Here is a 19,963-nt window from a genome sequence, read left to right on the forward strand (position 1 = left end):
GCCAGTGACCATGATTCCGGGTGACAAATACATAAAAACCTGAATTTTAAAACCTCATTTGCTCCTTAACCAATCCACCATTGTGACTGAACCAATTTCTGAAAGAAGCAGTGTTACGCCTTCCAAGATGAGAGAAAGCTTTCATTTTGAGAGTCGGCCACTCGCATCCCCCTGCGAGTCTGGGAGTACGTTTCTCCTCGTCTGATCGGTACAGAGTGTACCGACTGGCCGAGGAGGATTCTTCTTTTGCCGAGTGGGTACTGTCTGTACCCACTGACCGAGGGAAACTCTCTGGTCGGTAAGCCCTGGTTGGTTGGTGGAAACAGCAGCCAATCGGCCAAAAAGAATATTTTTCGCCGAGTGCGTACAGTCTGTATTCGCCCAGCCGAGGAGAACTTCCCCTCATGAGCCAGTCGGTCCGGCTGTATCTGCTTGCCACGCGGGGTCATTCTTGGCCACTTGGTACGGACAGTGCCCACTCGCCGAGGAGGAATCCTCTTCGCCGAGTATACGTAGAGCCTGTACCGACCGACCGAGGACTAAGGAGGATTCCTCTTCGGCCGCTGGGTATAGAGTGCAGCAAGCAGCCGGGGAGGAAGCGACTCTCAAACCTGCAGGAAGGATTGGGTGGGTTGTTTTTCATAGAACCACGACCATGCTGGTTAGATGCCAGCACGGTAGGAGAGAACGCAATCCGGGATTCTTCCAGGGCGCCCTGCGTCCTACAGTGGTGCGGAGCCCAGTGGAGAGGGGTTTTGTGGGAGTTGAAGTGTCACGGACTCATCCAAGCGCGTCGGCGAGATGATGTCACAGAACTGCGACGCGCCCAACCTGCCCTTGTCTGCAGGAAGATCCGCCGCCCCAGTCCTCCACCACCCGCACATTTCACCACCGATGTCCTATCTCTGGTCAGACCTATCCCATTCCAACCCCCCCTCGTCTCCGATCCCAGGCCCATCCACGGCAAGCAACGGACGGCGTTTCAAAGAAGAATGCGATATTGAAGATCACAGACTAGACGAAGATGATAACGACCAAGAAGCCGAAAACAGTCCGTTGGGTGCCTATCCAACCCCGCCAGTCTCCGAGCAAGAACCATTCGTCCTCCCTCGCAAATCGTCCCGCCCAAGACATCGACTCAGAACAGGCTCCAACAGCGCCCGTTCGTTCCCAAGGACGTATCGTCAAGCCACGCTTTCTGAATGCTTGAACCGATGTGCTAGCTCGCCTCTCGGTGGTCCGAGCGCGGAACTGGAAGACGCCTTGGACGACCAGCTCGAACACCAACCCAACCAAAGACCGAGGTTGGCTCCACTACTCTTCCACAGCGACGAAAGGCTGGCTAAACGACTGAAGGTTGATGTCAAGACGCCCCTCGATCAGCACACGGGTGTATTACTCCCTGCGGCGGAAATCTATCAATTCATTCCATCCGATTTTGGCTGGCCTGAACCCTCCCCGTCTGTTGACCATCTACCCCGGCCGAACCGCTCAAGGATCATTCAACCGTCTCTTGATTTGATGGATTTCGAACTAGCTCACAAGAGACCCGATGTCGACCCTCGAAAAATGAAACGAATGGAGAGTCTGAGAAGTGATCCCGAGACTCAAACTATCAAGATGTGGAACCCAGAATACGAAAACGGTCAAGAATTCCCTTTCAGCCTTTGCTTCAATCACGGTTTGTTTTCTTCTTGTTCTCGCATTTTCTCCTTTCGATATCATCACTGACATGCGACCACGGATTTCTAGCGGCAAAGACTGGTGATAGCGGAAGACCTCCTGCTCCTGGAGAGCTGATGGCAGCTGCGAGTGCTCTGGGGACTATCTCCTTATATAACCCGTCTCTAACCGGCTCTATCGAAGGCAAGTTTTTCATTTCGATCGCAAGACCAATTAGCACCCAGCAATTAACATCAGACCCTGTTCACTTTTCGTTTTTTCCTCCTCGGTAGATTTGATGCCGATTGCGACTTTTCAAGGTCTTCAGAACGGGATTTTTGCCTTATCGTTCTCGCCCTCAGACCTGATGCTTGCGACTGGTTCGGGGGCCCAAGTGTCTGAAATCTTTGACGTTGAGACGGGTAATGTGCTTAGCCGCTTACAGGACCATACGGGCACGGTCAAGACGGTCGAGTTCTCTTCGTTCAATGAGAACATCGTCGTCACGGGCAGTCGAGACGGAAGCATCAAGATCTGGGATCTCAGGATCACTGGCGCCCAGACCAGTGACGATGGTCAGTTTCTCAAATCACCCTCTTCCGTGCGATCATCACTCTGAAAAAAAATATTATCTGCATTCTTAGGCTCTCGGTTTCATCCTCCGGTAATTACAATTAGGAATGCCCATGACGAGAAATTCACCGGCCGAAAACGCAGGAAAGGAGTACATCTCCCTTCCGTCTCCTCAGTCCTGTGGTCCAGGATTGCCGATCATCAGCTGTTCTCAGCCGGAAGTGCCAACGGGTTTGTTTAACATCTAGGTTTCATGATTTTCAACCCTCACATCGGGACATGAAAAGTCAAAAGTAACCAATAAACTCTTTCCCTCTCTGAATTGGTAGGGTGGTCAAGCTATGGGATGTCCGGAAAAAGACGCCGTTTGCCTCGAAGGCTCATCCGCTACCCATCGACCAGTCGATCGAACAGAGCAGCCATGCCTTCTCAGAGGAGGAGTACGAGCATGTTTTGGGATTCGACAACCCTCAACGACCGCATGGGATCAGTTCCTTAGTCGCCTCGTCTGACGGGGCCCGGCTCTACTCTTTGGGCACAGACAGCACGTAAGACTTCTTCCATTTTCCCCCAACCATCTCGACGGTCTTCAGAGGAGTAAGAGAGGGTGCGGATGGCTGATGGAGGGATGATCTTCTCAGGATCCGGACTCACGACGGCTTACATCTATCGAGGCCGCCGAGCAGCCAACTAAGCTCGTTCAGGCACCCGAACATGATTGCCACCTCTCTGTATCTCAAGCTGAGTCTATCCAGTGACAACCAATACCTGGGCTGCAGCAGCTCGACGGGCGAGATCTTCCTCTGGGACACCCGCTCCTCTTCGACGGTGTCCGACGAAGAGCTCGACCATCGGCCCGGCGAAACACACGTCTTCCATGACGGCCATGCAGCCAGACTCGCCAATCGTCCCGCCGAACCCGTCATCCTCCCCGGCCATACTAAGGAAGTCTGCGGCTTGGACTTCTGGAGGCAGGGCCTCGGCTCTTGCTCCGATGACTCGTCTATCAGGATCTGGTCCTACTCGGATGCCACTTTACTCACCCTCTCAGACTCCTCCTAATTACTTTCACTCTTACTGCCTTTGCTGTATTGTCTAGATTAACCCCCTTAGCTCGTGTTAGACTACTACCCTCATGATACCCGGTCAATGGATGATGTGTTGTTGAAAATCATTTACAAAAAAAGGTGTCCTCAAACACAAAGAAAGGCAACTTTATCAACAGACACTGCAAAAAAAAAACTGGGTGAACTGTGAGCAGTTGACATGTGGAAACTTGAGCTAAGGAAGCTTCTAACTTCAGTCCCACCTATGCTTTTGGAGAAACATGAACCCCCCTATTGGGAGATATTGAGAGTGCTCTCCTCTCCATTGATGAATCAAATCCTCTCTCCCCAACAAAAACCCAGCCGCAAGCTCAAATATGAAGTGAGTGTCTTTTCCAGCTTTCTTTTGTGAGCAAAACCATAGGTTTAGTGCTAATAGCCTCTCTGATCATTTTTATGGTCTCCCCACTCTCTGCCATTTCTACTACTGGCCAATTTTGTGGTGGCATGTATGAGCAGACAGACACCTTCCCCTTCTAGGGAGAAAAAAAAAAACTTATGTACACCACCCCTGACGACCGGGGCTCGGGCTAGCCCCCGGGGGCTAGAGATCAACATATGTACATACGGGACAATGCGCGCTTAGCGGGTATTGTGAAGTGACGCGTCCCAAGGAAACTCGGAGAACATCGAGACTCGACAACATATAAATACCCCATCCTCACAATGATATCCTCAATCAACCCAGCCAAGCCACCTGATCGAACCGAGATACGCCAGAAAGAACTCGAACTACTGGCCGAACGGTATGCTCCACGACGATGGACTGGACAACCGAAAGAGCAGAAGCCAAAGCCCAAGTCAACCTTACTAGAAGGCCTGCATGATCTGCGTAAGGAGTCGAAGAATCATACACTCATACAGACATCAAAGCGTTCGACTAGCATCTTATCACGCGCAGAAAGACCCATCCAGCCCCCAGCAGAACTACGGGGATCAGATCTGACGGTCAATGTCAATATTCCACTCGGGCCGATCAAATTTCAACCTTCGACGCTCGACCCAGACTTCTTACAAATAGAACCGAACTCCGAGACACGCTTGAAGAAACGATTGCTCAGTCATCAAACCCTCCAAGACTATCTCTCCGACCGATACGTCGTTCGCATCAATGAACTCTATGCCATCATCCGGAAAGTTGAACTCGGTCGATTTCAAGGGGGCACCGAGTGGAAAGTTCCCCTGGTCGGAGATTGGGTCTTGTTTGGGGTGATTGGACAAAAGAGTGACTTCAAAACAACAAACCCTTACATCGCGTCACAATTCAACCGGATGGGCAGCACTAAACCAGAGAATGAACATCAGTCCGAACAAGGTACATCGAAAGCGAAAGGCGCAGCAGCAGAAGAAGATGAAGAAGAGGTTGTCGATGAATTGAATGATGAACTCCAGCGCGACGATCAATGCAAGAAAAAGGGGAACCAGGACACCGCTCCCGAAGAACCTGCAAAACCCAAGCCGAAAAAATTTGTGACGTTCAAATTAATCGATCTGAGCTCGAGCAAGATCAGCAGTAGCGGGAGTGGGGTGATCAACATGATCCTATTCGAAGCGGACACGGAGATTCCGAATGGACAAGAGCCTAATATGAAGACCTACCGAGGCGGGAGCGGAGGAGCTTATGAGAAGTTTTGGAAGGAACAACCCGGAACATTGATTGGGATCATGAACCCCAAAGTGTTGAAAAATCGACCCCAACCGTCTGGTTACAGTCGTCCAAAGACCGAAATCCTTTCAATCACTCCCGAGAATCAACAATCTATCTTTGTCGTTGGTCGGGCGAAAGATCTCGGCTCGTGTGTGGCCAAAAGACTCGACACTGGCAATGAATGCGGTGATTGGTGCGACCTTAGGAATTGCAGCTCGCAGGGCTCTAATTTATCGGCGATCTGTGATTTCCACCTCCAGAGACAGGTTAAGAAAGTTAGGGCCAGTAGGGCTGAATTTTTCGCTGGGTCAGTCTTGATTGCTGCTTTCTTATTTCCTCAAAGATAAATGAAAACGAACTGATGACTCCTTTGATGATGATCATTCTAGCACGTCCGGGATGGTCCAACATACTGGCAAAAGTTTTGCTGAAAGTTACGGTCGTAAGGGCAAGAAAACAGACAAGTGCGATCCGACCACAAAGACCGGCTTACTCCCGCCAACCCAATCGAAGCGGACTTCGATTAACGGACAGATCACATATATCTGCGGAGGCAGTGGGAGCTCGTTAAGTGACGTCACCCGGAACTCTCGGATGAAGAAGTTCGAAGAGCGTTATAGTCGAGCGACGGATGTCGACAAGGTCGAGGGGATGAAACTCAAACGGAAGCGAGAATTAGAAGAAATTGAAATGAACAAAATCTTGACCGACCAGAAAGAGAAGAACGATAACTACGGCTTCAAGTGTATCCAAGATGCTAAATTGGCCCTGAAGAAAACTCGACCAGGCTCAACTAGTAACAATGCCCCTCCTAAAGCCAAGAAGCGACACCTTCCTGCACAAGATAAACCGTCATCGAGCACGGGCAGCAGTACCAGGTCGGTCTATTCGACGGCCGCGGTGAGAGCTATCGGATTCGATCCGACGCATCAAACCGGTAGCAAAGCCGCCCATCTTCATTCAAACGAACCCACCAAGAACACCTCCAGTGCGGCGTATAATGACTTGTTGGAGCGCTGTCCTCAAAAACAAGAGATATTTGTTTCAAAAGCAAATGTCAAAGGGAAGCAGCGTGCCGCTGCTCTCGACTCCATCGAAGGAAAAGATGCTGACAATGATAGTGGAGACGGAGATCATTTACTCGCCGATCGTCCTGATAATCAACATCACGAGGAACAGGCCGCGCAAGAATCCGTCCAGACTGAAACTCCCAAACGCATCAACGCTCCTCATGGTAATCAAGTAGGTGGCAGTAACGATGAGGACGACGACGACGATGACTTGATTATCTGTGGTTAACTCCACCGCATCCCCCCTTCTTTCTTGCGACTTTCCCCCCCTCGTCTCTCCCGCTCTAGCCATCTTTGCAACAACCCAACCCACTCATTTTAATTTATATCACCTATGCAAATTTCTTCATACCAAGTCTCCGATGTAAATACATAATCGTCATTTTGTGTTGTATTTTTGTTCAAGTATTGATACTGACAATTTTGTTTGGTCCTTTCTGGTCACACCATGAATAAATTGATGTGAATAGGTGTCAGGTGACATTCAGTAACATGCATTCCAAGTCCAGTATGGACTCCAATATTACTCCCCTTTGATAGCAATAGCCCCTTTGTCATCATCAGGGAGCTCTACCCCTTTTCCCTAAGTGCAAGGAGTAAAGGCTGGAGTTAGCTTCATGTCACCTGCCTCCTGGTCCCCTCAGTGTTTCATGCTGTCATGTGACCTGTAAATACATAAAGGCCATTTTGTGTTGTTTTTTCCTTCAGCTGTGCATAAATCCTGACAATTTCATCCAAATTTTTCTGGTCAAATCAATGATGGGAAGTTACATATGTTACAATATCCAGAGGGATTTTTGTAACTTAACTTCTCACCGTTACCAGATAATGTGTTACCGTTATCTGGCAACATTGCTCTTTGGGCTGGTGGGTAATGTAACAGAGGGTGTTTTCACCTTCAATACTGGGAAAAATAATGGAGATAATGTGTTAACTGCGTTATCAGAGGTAAAAATGCCATAAAAGGGGGAAAACTTCCCTCTTTTGTGCAGGTTATCATCACATAACTGCAAGGGATAACATAATGAGGCTCGGAAGAGAGGGAAAAAAATTGAAGAAAACATAACAGAAGCTTTGCCACCGTCATTGCAAGAATAACAGCACGGATTCTGTTACGTTTTTGTTACGCTACCGTTACTGGTAGCGTAACCTCCCATTGTTGGTCAAATCACCACTAAGGAAAAAAACTCCGTTTGTGTGGGACAACAAATGCTACTCCATATTTGAATGTCTGAAGACCGCATTCACCTCCGCTCCAATACTCAAGATTGCAGACCCGTACAGACCATTTATCCTGGAATGTGACTGCTCCAACTTTGCTCTTGGAGCAGTCCTGTCTCAAGTTTGCAACAAAGACAAAGAGCTCCACCCTGTTGCCTACTTATCCCAATCATTGGTGCAGGCGGAGAAGAATTATGAGATTTTCAACAAGGAACTGCTGGCCTTTGTCACCGCTTTCAAAGAGTGGCAGCAGTACCTGGAAGGAAACCCACACCACCTGACCACCATTTTCTACACAGACCACCGTAACTTGGAAAGCTTCATGACCACAAAGGAGCTCACCTGGAGACAGGCATGGTGGGCGGAGACCATGGGCTGTTTTGATTTTGAAATCATATTCCGGCCAGGCTGCCAAGCCACCAAACCTGGTGCACTTTCCAGAAGACCAGACCTTGCCCCCGCCCCTGGTGAAAAGCTGACCTTTGGACAACTGCTGAATCCAAGCAATATCACAGAGCGGACGTTTGCGGAGATATTGGAATTTGAAACCTGGTTTGAGGACGAGTCTGTTGACTTGGAGGACGCCAAGCACTGGTTTGAGGTCAATGTACTAGGGATGGACGCGGAGCACAAAGCAGAGGATGAACTGGCAATTTCGGATGCAGAGATCATCACAAGGATCAGGGAATTGACCCCACTTGACGCCCAACTGACCAGATGGATAGAATCTTTGAAAACCCTCAAAGGAAGCCAGAACAGGTATGTGGAGGTAGATGGCATCTTGTATGACAAAGGGCGGATAGTCGTGCCGGTGGACCCAGCATTGCGGACAGAACTAGTAAAAGGCCAGCAAAACAGCAAAGCAGTGGGCCACCCAGGCCAATCCCGCACCCTTGCCCTGGTCCAACAAAGTTTTGTGTGGAACGGGCAGAAGAAATTTGTCAATCAATATGTGGACAGATGTGACTCTTGCCAATGGGTTGAAGCCTCAACACAACAGCCTTTTGTGTGAGCCTGTGTCTCTTATTTGACAGCAGGACACAAGAAAAAAAGGGGAATAGTTTAGATTTCTTGGGATAAAGAAATACAAACTGAGAGAGAGAGAAAGATAAGATCAGGCCTAGACTTTAAGTCTTTTGAATATGATCTGGGCTATTCTCAACCTGGAAAAGTTGGATGCCAGCTGTGCAAGGCCAAGAGAGTGCAACAGCCTCCACTCACAACAAGGAAACTTTGGTGGGATTCAGAATTAGGGTTACTACTATGCTCTGTTTTTATAGGTCTTAACCAGAGACAACCTTTTGATCTTTGAAGTGTTGAAGAGTTGAGAGAGACAGGGAGAGAAGCAGTCAAGAGAAACAGAGTTTACTCTGGATAAACAAGGTCAGTCAAAGAGGAAACTTACTGTCAATATCTGGTGTTCATACTGGGAGCTAAGCGGCCTCTGTGGGTGATCCTGTGGTTTGTCCTAAGGGTGTTCTGTGGTCCTGGTTGGCTGGTTGTCTGGTGTCTGAAGTCTGTGTATCCTCCAGCTGCATGGGGGCTCCTGACTTCAAAAATTTTCAAAGTTGGATGACATAATCACACATGTACATGTGGTTTGGAGCGCTCAGGTGCGACTACACATCACCGCTGCGCATGCGTGTCACAAACCACAAACTCTATGAAGGAGTAGAGATATTGGAAAGTGATCAGTGAACACTAGGGTCAAAATTGCATGCCAAATCAGAATCTGAAGTCAAAAAAACCTTATGTCTTAAGGTTAAACAGATATAAACACATTTAGGTATAATGAAGTAGAAAAAGGCAGACTTTAGGCCAGCTGCGCTGGCTCTAAGGCTGTCATTTTGGGACACTGGAGCCGCTCCCAATTCCAGCGGGGCCGTGGACAGACATCAGCTATGATTCAAATCCCGCTCATGCAATAGCATACTGACCGTTTATATGAGTTTTGTCCACTGGATTATTCGGCTTTAAGCCGAAGAAAGAACCGGCAACATCTTTGGCTTGAAACCGTATGCCCTGCTGAGCTGTGTGAGCTCGTGTGAAAACCAGCTCACCCAGCTCACATTCAGCTCACATTTGGATGGATCAATCAGCACACCCTGCATGGAATTTTCCAGCTCACTCAGCTCATCTGGCAGGGCAATTTCCAGCTCACCCAGCTCATTTGGCAGGGCAATTTCCAGCTCACCCAGCTCATTTGGCAGGGAAATTTCCAGCTCACCCAGCTCATCTGGCAGGGCAATTTCCAGCTCACCCAGCTCATTTGGCAGGGCAATTTCCAGCTCACCCAGCTCATCTGGCAGGGCAATTTCCAGCTCACCCAGCTCATTTGGCAGGGCAATTTCCAGCTCACCCAGCTCATCTGGCAGGGCAATTTCCAGCTCACCCAGCTCATTTGGCAGGGCAATTTCCAGCTCACCCAGCTCATTTGGCAGGGCAATTTTCAGCTCACCCAGCTCATTTGGCAGGGAAATTTCCAGCTCACCCAGCTCATTTGGCAGGGAAATTTCCAGCTCACCCAGCTCATTTGGCAGGGAAATTTCCAGCTCACCCAGCTCATCTGGCAGGGCAATTTCCAGCTCACCCAGCTCATTTGGCAGGGCAATTTCCAGCTCACCCAGCTCATTTGGCAGGGCAATTTCCAGCTCACCCAGCTCATTTGGCAGGGCAATTTCCAGCTCACCCAGCTCATCTGGCAGGGCAATTTCCAGCTCACCCAGCTCATTTGGCAGGGCAATTTCCAGCTCACCCAGCTCATTTGGCAGGGCAATTTTCAGCTCACCCAGCTCATCTGGCAGGGCAATTTCCAGCTCACCCAGCTCATCTGACAGGGAAATTTCCAGCTCACCCAGCTCATTTGGCAGGGCAATTTCCAGCTCACCCAGCTCATTTGGCAAGGAAATTTCCAGCTCACCCAGCTCATCTGGCAGGGCAATTTCCAGCTCACCCAGCTCATTTGGCAGGGCAATTTCCAGCTCACCCAGCTCATTTCGGTGAAATGTTTGTGATATATGACTAAGAGAGTTAACATAGATAGTGTGATGGCTTTGTGGTTTGTATGAGTGATTGATGGGAAGGGAAATATGGAGGTGATATGCTGTACACCAGCACAACCCTGGCAAGGCAGGTTCCAGGCTGATCCTGAACAAGGGTGTGCCTGTTGTACCTGGCCCAATCAGGGCTGGGCACATTCAATCACCAGTTGGACCAATCTGATTGACCCCTGCCGATTCATTTGTAATGCCAGATGGGGTGGCCCTGAGGTAAAGGAAAAATTCACTTTTGACTTATGACTGCAAACCAGGATAGTGGAAGATGCAAAATGAGACCCGCAATTAATTGGCTGTCATAAAGTCCTTGGTCTTGACTTCCATGAGGATGATGACTTGCTCATAGGTGCTGAATCAAGAAGGAAGAGAAGGGCTGACTGAGGTAGAGGAAGGAAACTTCTGATCACAAGTGATCAAGTATGGTAAGGAGGAATATCCAATGAAAAAAGTACTGTGAAATGATGATTGGGCAACAAACTTTAGAAGAAAATCTTTCTGTAAAGGTTTAGACTGGTCTGGACTGGTACGTTCCATGCCCTTAGTGGTCCAAAGAGCCCATCTCAACCATGCCAGCAAATTTAGGCTCAATACATAGCTCCAGCCATACATTAGCTCTGCTAATAATTAAAGGGAATTGGAAAAACAACTCCCAAATTTTGGGGAAACGACCCCCATACGTCTCCTGGACCAAATTTTGACCAACTCCCAAGTTGACCTAGTTTAAGGCTACAGGTTTTTTGGGAGGTTTCAACCCAAAATTATTCTTCTTTGGGAGTTGTCTTGTTCATTTTTTGTATTATTTTTAGGGGGTTACTACTTGTACCCAGGTATTTCTGCGTACGTACCAAGTTTTTACATACCCCCTTTTCAGCATATGTACCCCAGTTTTCTCTATTCATTTCTACAAAACGTAAATCATATCAAAAATCATGCCATAAGAATTTAAAAAAAACATAATTTGAATTAATTCAATTTTTTTTGTGTACCTGCTTTTCTTAGGTACACACAAGGTAACAACTTTTTATTTATGTGTGCCAGCAGCATGAAAAGTTCAGGGCAGTTAAAATTGTGCCCATTTTGCATTCCCTGAAATTTTTAAGATTTTTTTGGGGGGTGCGGCAGGCTTAGTAGGAAAATTATTGCTTACTGAATACCTTTTTTTTACATTTTCAAACAGTCTCAAAATTTCAGGATTTTTGAATTTTGTATAAATTATGTGCCCTGAAAATATCTGCAATGGGGAGGCATCAAAACATGAGATATAAATGGTGTGCGGCAGTCTTAATTGGAAATATTTAGCTTATTGGATACTTTATGACTAGGCACAATTTTAACTTCCCTGAAATTTTTATGCAGCTGGGACACATAAATCAAAAAATTTTAACTTCTATGTACCTCATAAAAGTGGTACACAAAGTAAATTGAATTAATGCAAATTAGGTTTTTTTAAAATTCTGATGGCATGATAATTCTTTTTGTCAGCTGTGTTTATGAAACTTAGGGTAAAAACCCGTCAGAAATAGGGGTTTTTGGCCTAGTACTATAACTGTACTGATATAAAAACACTGGCAATAATGTGCCAAACTTGTTACGTGGTATTCAGCCACAACAAGGGTTTGAAGACTCTTATGTAAGAGGAAGATATTTGTAATTAATAAGGTTTACTTATTAAGAACAGGGATATATAGGGTTTTTGACATAGAAATAGCAGGTAAGCACTTAAACTGATTGGCTGAACGTCAGAGGCGGGCGTCTTACAGAAACTATTCATAAAGATATAACTGTAATAAATTCTTATAAGGGAAATTGGCAATTTTAGAGTTAAATCTAGTGATTTTCGTGCCAAGAGGGCAGAAGTAAAGGAAGTGGTGGCTTTAATAAGCCAGGGGAGAATTTTCATGAGTTAACTTACAGGTTAATGGGTGGTGAAATTTCTGAGGGGACAATTCCAGTGGCCCCATAACCTCCTTAAATACTGGAGTGGTCATTGAGAGCGCTGAAAAGTTCCCATTAGTTTTGGCTATGGGTAAATGCCAAGAATAGACGTGTATTACACCTTGGTTATGGGTATTTCAATTGTAAAATATTACACAACTTCCCTTACTCCCACACGTGACATTTGTATAACCAATTGTCACGTGAAATAGCTTAATATGAAGTGTAATATCAATTTGTACTATGTGTACATCTCACCCGTGGCTCTTGTTTCACAGGGGAAAGGAATTTTACTGATCAATATAATTTTATGTATTTTAATTTATGTAATAATTTTTTAAGTAGTTTTCCTGCTCTTTGGAGCGCTTTGTGGCTATATGTACATATGTGAAAAAATTCATGAAGGAGTAGGAATGAGGGGTTACTTTGAGTGGGTGAACCCCCTTAATTTAACACAAGGATTCTGAATATTCAATAATATTTCAGGATTTGTAAATGGTTTACAAGTTTTTGCAGATTTTAGGATACTTGTTGTATCTCTAAGGCTGACACTTTTCATCATTTTAGAAGAACTTTGATATGATTCGCTTTGCCTAGAAATGAATATAGAAAACCCGGGTATGCACGCAGAAAAGGAGGTATGCAAAAAACGGATACGAAAGTGGAAATATAAGCCCCTATTTTTAATATGTATAAGTTTTTTGTCCCATGTACTAGAGACATGAAAATTTTAAATAACTCAGATTTATACATAAATTGCACCCCCTGAATTTCTTAGAAATAGTGTGTCATCAGAACACAAGATATAACAGGTCTGCAGTAGGATTAGTAGGAAAATGATTGCTAACAGTACACATTTTGACAAAAACAGTCTGAAAATTTCAGGGAATTTTCAATAATGCATATAATTTATTTTATTAAACTATAAGCAATTGTGTGTCATTATAGAATGACTTATAAGGGGTTCGCGTAGGGCTTAGTAGGAAAATGACTGTCAGCTGTATATCTTTTTTTGTTACTCACCCAAAAATTCCAAAAATTCCAGGAATCTTTCCATGATGCATATATTTTGTGCTATCAAATTATTAGAAATAGTGTGCCATTTTAGAATGGCTTATAAGGGGTGCGCGGAGGTTAGTAGGAAAATGTCCACCAAACTTATACATTTTATAGCTTTTTACACAGAAATGCCCACTCTCCTGCAACACTTTTGGCACAAAAGCATCCCCATTTGCCCCACTTATGGCGCTAAAAAGTTCCAAAAAGCACCAATTCAGCTGCTATGCTAAAGCAAAATAAGAAAAAACTCTGCTTTGCTACGCACAGTTAAAATTTGCATTAGCTGTGAGGGTGCTTTGCTACTGCTTTAAGCAGGGTTTTTCCACTATTTTTATTGCTACTCTACTCTGGATCTAGAGTAGCTGTGTTTTTCTTGGCTACACAAAAGGACCAAAGCCTTGTGAAAATCTTTGCAGTCCATAACAGATCCTGAAGACTGGAACACCCAAGGCAAATCAGCCTTGTTAATATCTTTGGGTGGTCTTGAAGTTTAGGTGCAAGCTTTGGATTGTAGGTGTGGGGAGGGAAATTGAGCTGAGTTGATGTGGGTTAAAATCCGGACAGCCTGCTGGGCCTTGGGTGTTAAGCGCGAGTCTACAGGGGGCTTGCAAAGAAAAGGGGGTCAATTCGCTGTGCCCAGGCCCCACACTTGGCGAGTCGGAGGGCGGGGTCCACCGATTGCTGCCTTCATCCCCGGACAGAGACCCGGCAAGCGGCGGACCCGATCAATCGCGCCCGTCAAATAACCAGGTCGAGGCAGGCAAGCAGGACGGACACAATCGATGGCCTCATTCAAATCACTCGGTCGGGGCCCAGGACAATCTGAAAAACTCCACCATTCAAATAATGTGGTCCAGGCCCATGCACGTCGTTCCAAGGCCGAGGGCAAGGCGGATAAAAGCTGGAAGCGGACGGCAAAGTTCAACCGGATGTCCGGCGGGTTGGTGCACGAGAATAACTCCGATTGCAAGGGCACATCAACCTGTGGGTCCCCTCACTCCAATCATTTCCTCCTTCTTTGTCTTGATCTGAAACTGATCTTGTGTTGCCTCTTTGAAACACCCTGTCCAGGGGACTCTGAGCCCGCAGTAGATAAGGCCGAAGGTCCGTCACAGAAGGTCCGTCACAGGAGGTCCGTCACAGGAGGTCCGTCACAGCCCAGCACCACTGTCAATTTTCATTTCATTCAGGATGGTTGTAGCATGTTCTGGTCCACACTTGTCTACCACCACTAGTTCTTCATTACCAGCAGGATTGGAAAGAAAGCCAAGTTAAGGGACGGAACCGGAAGAAAACTAAAAGGCACAATCAAGGGGCATTTCCAATTGGTAAGCGAATACTGCCAATGGCAGCCTACCCTTTTAAATTCCAATACACATCAGCGCGGCTGACAGCTTTACATTCTTGGTGGCCCAACTAACGATCACAACCCTGGGCAAATGCGCTGCATGGTGGGGGGTGAGGCGTATAAGTCAACCCGCCACCATATTGTGGGACCCATGCAAACCAGGCGTATAAGCCGGGGCGCATGGATTCCTGCTTTTCTGGGGTGGGCTTGTTTTTATTCTGGGCTGCACCGATTGGGACCCCATCGGCATTTGAATTTTGGATTTGCAAAGAATGAAACTATGGAACTGCAACAAAAGTAGATCGCTTTTCCACCAACCAAACCCCCAGCCAGGCCACCCATTCCTTTCACAGCTCCATTTCATTTTCTTCCCTGCCATCCATTCCATCCATTCCGAAAGGGGTCTGTAATTCTTCCTGCTGTAAAATCTCCTCCTCCTCGTAATCCCCATTGTCCTCCAACTCCATAATCACCGAGTCCACTTTCGCAAGTTCTTCCCAGATCAATTTGCAAAAATGCATAACAAGATCCCACTGTTGTCCAACATCGGTTTCTTCTGGCCATTCGGGGGAAAGGTACTTTTGGCTCCAAATCAGGAGCTGGCAAAAATGAGAATTCCATGCCATCCACCCTCGGCAGTGTTTTTTGGCAAGGTTGGCATATACTGAGCCCAGCGCCGATGTTGAAAGGTTATGTCTGGAACATAGTTCTTTGAGGGATAATTCGACTGCTGATTCCGGTAGATTGGTCTGAGACCAATCATCTTTGTTTAACACAGGTCAAATTTCCGAATGGGTAAGTAAACTTAACATATATGTATTTCCCACATTGCAAAATTATGAAATCACCTCTTCTCAAAAACTTCGAAATTTCATCCAGCTTGGAAGATTTGTGAATTGCCCACTTGAGGGCTTGTCTGGCCTCCCTTGAGATTCGCGCCAGCTCTTCTTGACAACGACTTTGAGTCAGGTAGGCTGAAATGCCCCTTTGCACATTAAAATCCACTGCCCATGGCTCCTCCGGATGAGTTAAGGACCCAAGATTCCAGAAAGGGTCAGTTAAGTCCATCGATTTGACTTCTTCCAAACTCGGTGTTGCCATTGTTGCTTCGGGCACATACAGTGTATTGTAATCCTCGGCTTTCTTATTGTAGGAAACCCACTTGCTTCTAAGGAGCTTTGTTTTTGAATTCATAATCTTCTTGAATCGAGCCTGCACACGGGTTCCTGCAAAATTTGTCCACATCAAGATGTACCCACCTATAATCAGATATATAATTCACCAACCTGATCCTCTTTGATCCCATTTCTTTTGTATTTCACAAACTCCAACCTTGGCCTCGTAAAGTTTGGCCTTGCTAACCTTCATCTTGATTAGCTGTCTTTTTTGAGTATCTGGAGGAATTATATCCGAGTCAAATTGCATTATTTATGATCATGCCATACCATGTTATTCAGTGACTCACTTGAAGCACCGGCTAGATTACTGAAGAAATCAGAGCCAATTTCTTCTATAATCCATTTGATTTCTTGCTCCAGAGGTACCAAAGTGTTGGAAATTTCACCCATCTGTCTTCCTTGCGCAATGTTTGGATTGTTCCGTTGTCTTCTGCGAAGTTGAAGCATCTCTTCACTGTCCAGATATGCAGCATGAAGTTTTTAGTAAAAATTTAATCATTTGCAGCTGCGGAATATTTTAGCTCTTACTGTGCTTCTCAGAGCTTGTCCTCCAATTCAACCAGTTCTTCAACCTGATTTTGCAAATCTTTCTCGGATTCACTGGCCATTTGGGAAAGCTGACACTCTCTCTGCCGGATCCATTGGCCTTGCAAGTATTCGATTGTGTGCCCATGTACTTCAAAAATCTCCAAGAGTTCATTTTTGGCATTTTTCAACAAGTCCTCTATGGTTTTTCCCCGATCTAATAGTAACTTCACTGAGACAATAACAAATCAGCTTGTAAAGTTTCAAATGCAGATAATTCTGAGCTTTACCTGCATGCATGTTGCCAACCTGGTTATGGTGGTCTGCCCGGAAATGCAATGCAGAAAGGCGATGATTCTTTGTGCAAAACCTAAGTGAGCTGATAAGTGGAGATAAATATGCCCAATCACGCTCTAAGCCTTCCCCATCAGACATACCCCAACCTTCATTTAACCTTGGGTTGTATTTGAGCTGGCACGACCATTCATGCACGTATGAATGGAATACACTTGTGCCAAACATCAACTGGTTTTGGGCTCGTTCTTCAGGAAATTGGTCCCTCTGCATTCATGGAAATTTTTAATCATTTTTGAGTTTTTTTTATATCAAATGACACTCAGAATTTTATCAACCAACCAATCACCATTTAGACTAAAACATACCCTTACTATCCCCTTCTCTATGTTGCATCCTATATCATATAGAAAAGCGCATCTCTTGGGAACCTGTCCTTCAATTACAGTCGATTTGAGGAGAAATTGGATCATTGTCATAGGAAAATAAGCTCTACAATTATCAATTGATATAAAATATCAGCTTCATTGCCACAAGGATGAGAAATCACCGGTAAATACCTTTCACCACTCCTCACAATGTTGATTAGTCGCAGTATCTGGTCATGTCGACATGCCATTCCAAATATACCTGTGTCATCACATGCCTTCCATGTGTTGCTCCCACGAAGATCATTGGCGGCTGTATGTTGATCGGTGCAGCGATCCTAAATGCTAATCAGTTCAATTTGGGCTGTGCATTTTAGAAGTTTGGTTGTGACTCACAGTTGATTTGGTATTTCCTACATTGCCGATCCTGGTATCATTCATAGAGATTTGCATTTCTTCAACATCTTCCGGTTTGACAAAAAGACCAGGTGTCTTGATGGGTAGAACCTCGTTGCTGGCAGCCTTATGTCGCCTATGTTGAAAGTTGCCGTCCATGCAAACAATGTAATCCGGCTCGTGAGGTTTTTTACCGCCAACCGGAGGTCCAAAACACTTTGGACATATGTCTGCCAATTGATCCAAGGCTGACATCTGCAGCATTTCTTCTGAAAGGAGCTGTTCTCGTCGCAGCATTTCCCGATAAGCATCCACAGATGATGACAGTGTCTTTCGCCATTGACGGACCTACAAAATAACCATCATTTTAAAATTGGATGGTGGCAACTGGTATGCAAGAATACTCACAGTATAAGATGTTTCTGCATCAGAATGAGGCCAACAAACCAGTATAAGTGGGCTGTTAATATCAAGAAACTCGTCAAGTGCTTTTGCAAATGGTGTGATTGCAACAGCACTGTGCTTCCACATGATGTGGTGAAACTGTAGGAGTCAAATCGAGAATGCCGTCCTGGGAAATTTTGGGGAACCTCCGATGTACCCCATTTGGATCAGTCGTACCTGGTCTGGATGACAGTCGCAGAATGACACACTAGCCTGCTTTCGGCCTGGTAAAGAAAAGTTTATTCAATTGATTAAAATAATAAAAAACAAGTTTGTGTATAGTCAAAACTGGCAGCAATTTGATCTGATGGAACACACTTAAAATATCAACCAGGACCACTTCTCTTGTTCGATGATCTCGACATCCACATTCCGGCTTCCAATCTTTATCCCAGCACAAATGGTCACCCCAATGCGAAGTCTTGTTTGCACAATGATGGAAAGACAAAAACATCTGTTCATAAACTTCGGACCAAAGCTCCTCTTCCACTATCTTTTTATTTTTGTAATGCTCCGTTCGGAAGTAGTCGGCTAGCAGCTGAACACGAGAATCGGGGGGGTGGAGAATGTTCTCTTCTTGTTCATTGTCATGATTCATATTGAGATTATTGAAATCGGTTTGTTGATGATCAGAAGATTCGGAAGATTCTCGGTTTGGGCCTCCTGCAACCGGAATGGTCGGGGAATTAACTTGGGGAGCTGCAGATGTGTACCTGAGTGCATGATTTCTTTCAATTTCGAGTGACTGGCTTAGGGAAACGGATGAGGGTGTTTTTGGTCTTTGGTTTCTCTTTCTCTTCTTTCCGCCCTGTCCTTCGAATGCCGGCATTTCGGGATTGTTTGGTTTAGAAAATCGATGTGTGTGCGGCACCAAAGCCAAGGTCTGCCGCAAGGTGGCAAGGTAAGGGCCCTGGAAACCCCCCCGAGAGATGCAGTAACCAAAAACCCAAGATTTGGGCAAAAGGCATTCATACTGGTTACGGTTCACTGAGACAACTTTAAAGGCATTCTTATTGAAATTTATAAGGAAAAATTCACAAATTTTTCAAGTATCAGAAACAGTAAAGACTGAAGAATCCTGATGAATCTGTCCATTTTGTAAAAGTGGCAAAATTATAATCAATGGACTCTTGGTGGCCTAGTCCCAGCTCACTTCTCCCTGTAAATTTGCCTCATTTCAAGATGTGTGCCACCAGCCTGATCCCAAGGGCGCTGAGAGCTCAGGGCAGCCCTGCTCACCCCAATAGCGTCAAAAGCTCAAGGCAGCCCTGATCACTCCATATGTCATTTAAGATGCATACCTACATGTCCAATGTTTTGTTTTTAGCAATTATCCATAATATAACAGCTAAAAACAAAAAATTGGACATGTAGGTAAGTATCTGCAATGAAATTTGGAGTGAGCCAATATGCCCAATGTATCCTGTTGCTTGCATGGTGTTTGTTTTGTGCGCAGGCTAAGGTTGATCCTTGTTATATCAAAACCCCTTTTCCAGCAGGCCAAATTACCTTGAAAATTCTATTTGCTTGTGGCAGACATGAGTGTACACAGCAGGCACACCGGAACAAAGGTTTTGTCAATAATTTGGTCCATCACCTAAAGAATTTCTTTTAATGATTCTGAGTTGTTTTTATCTGTATATTTATGGAAATAGTACACTTGAATGCAGTTGAAGAAAGATAAGAATGCAAAATGAGTAAGATAGAACATGAACAATTCAGAGAGGAACTATATATACCAAGGGAAAAAAGAGTGAAAAACTTCCATTTATGTAACAGAGAAAGGAAAAAAAGTTTTCATCAAGGCAGATCAAATTTTTACAACACAACACAAAAATCAGACAAGAAGATAGAGGAAGGGTAGAGAAGTTCACAAATCACATTGATGACCTTATCACAGCAGTACCCAAGTTGAAAAAAATTATATGTACATAGTTGATTCATTTGGATAATAGTTATCTGGTATGTGGATTGATTTGTCTTATTCTTTTCCTCCATACTGATAGCATGATGTGCTAATTGCCAGCAATAATTTCATATATATATATATATATTTGGACTTGCTTTGCATGCTGCAAAC

General features: G+C 45.3%; 3 protein-coding genes across 3 annotated transcripts; all 3 read left to right on the forward strand.

The window, feature by feature from the left end:
- Positions 1–894: 894 nt before the first annotated feature.
- On the forward strand, positions 895–2,787 carry PtA15_18A220 (uncharacterized protein; the record flags this gene model as incomplete). The annotated part of the gene is made up of 5 exons (XM_053164738.1): positions 895–1,681; positions 1,753–1,866; positions 1,956–2,237; positions 2,307–2,466; positions 2,565–2,787. 5 exons carry the CDS (start codon positions 895–897, stop codon positions 2,785–2,787), a joined length of 1,566 nt encoding a protein of 521 aa, XP_053028717.1.
- A 1,220-nt stretch (positions 2,788–4,007) lies between these two features.
- Positions 4,008–6,288, forward strand: PtA15_18A221 (uncharacterized protein; the record flags this gene model as incomplete). Its single annotated transcript, XM_053164739.1, has 2 exons — positions 4,008–5,296; positions 5,379–6,288. The coding sequence occupies 2 exons, from the start codon at positions 4,008–4,010 to the stop codon at positions 6,286–6,288; spliced, it is 2,199 nt and encodes a 732-aa protein (XP_053028718.1).
- A 7,824-nt stretch (positions 6,289–14,112) lies between these two features.
- Positions 14,113–14,565, forward strand: PtA15_18A222 (uncharacterized protein; the record flags this gene model as incomplete). The annotated part of the gene is made up of 3 exons (XM_053164740.1): positions 14,113–14,314; positions 14,402–14,448; positions 14,521–14,565. The coding sequence occupies 3 exons, from the start codon at positions 14,113–14,115 to the stop codon at positions 14,563–14,565; spliced, it is 294 nt and encodes a 97-aa protein (XP_053028719.1).
- Between the last annotated feature and the right edge of the window lie 5,398 nt (positions 14,566–19,963).

The sequence above is a fragment of the Puccinia triticina genome, chromosome 18A (genome assembly GCF_026914185.1).
Source record: "Puccinia triticina chromosome 18A, complete sequence".
In the NCBI taxonomy this organism is placed as follows: domain Eukaryota; kingdom Fungi; phylum Basidiomycota; class Pucciniomycetes; order Pucciniales; family Pucciniaceae; genus Puccinia; species Puccinia triticina.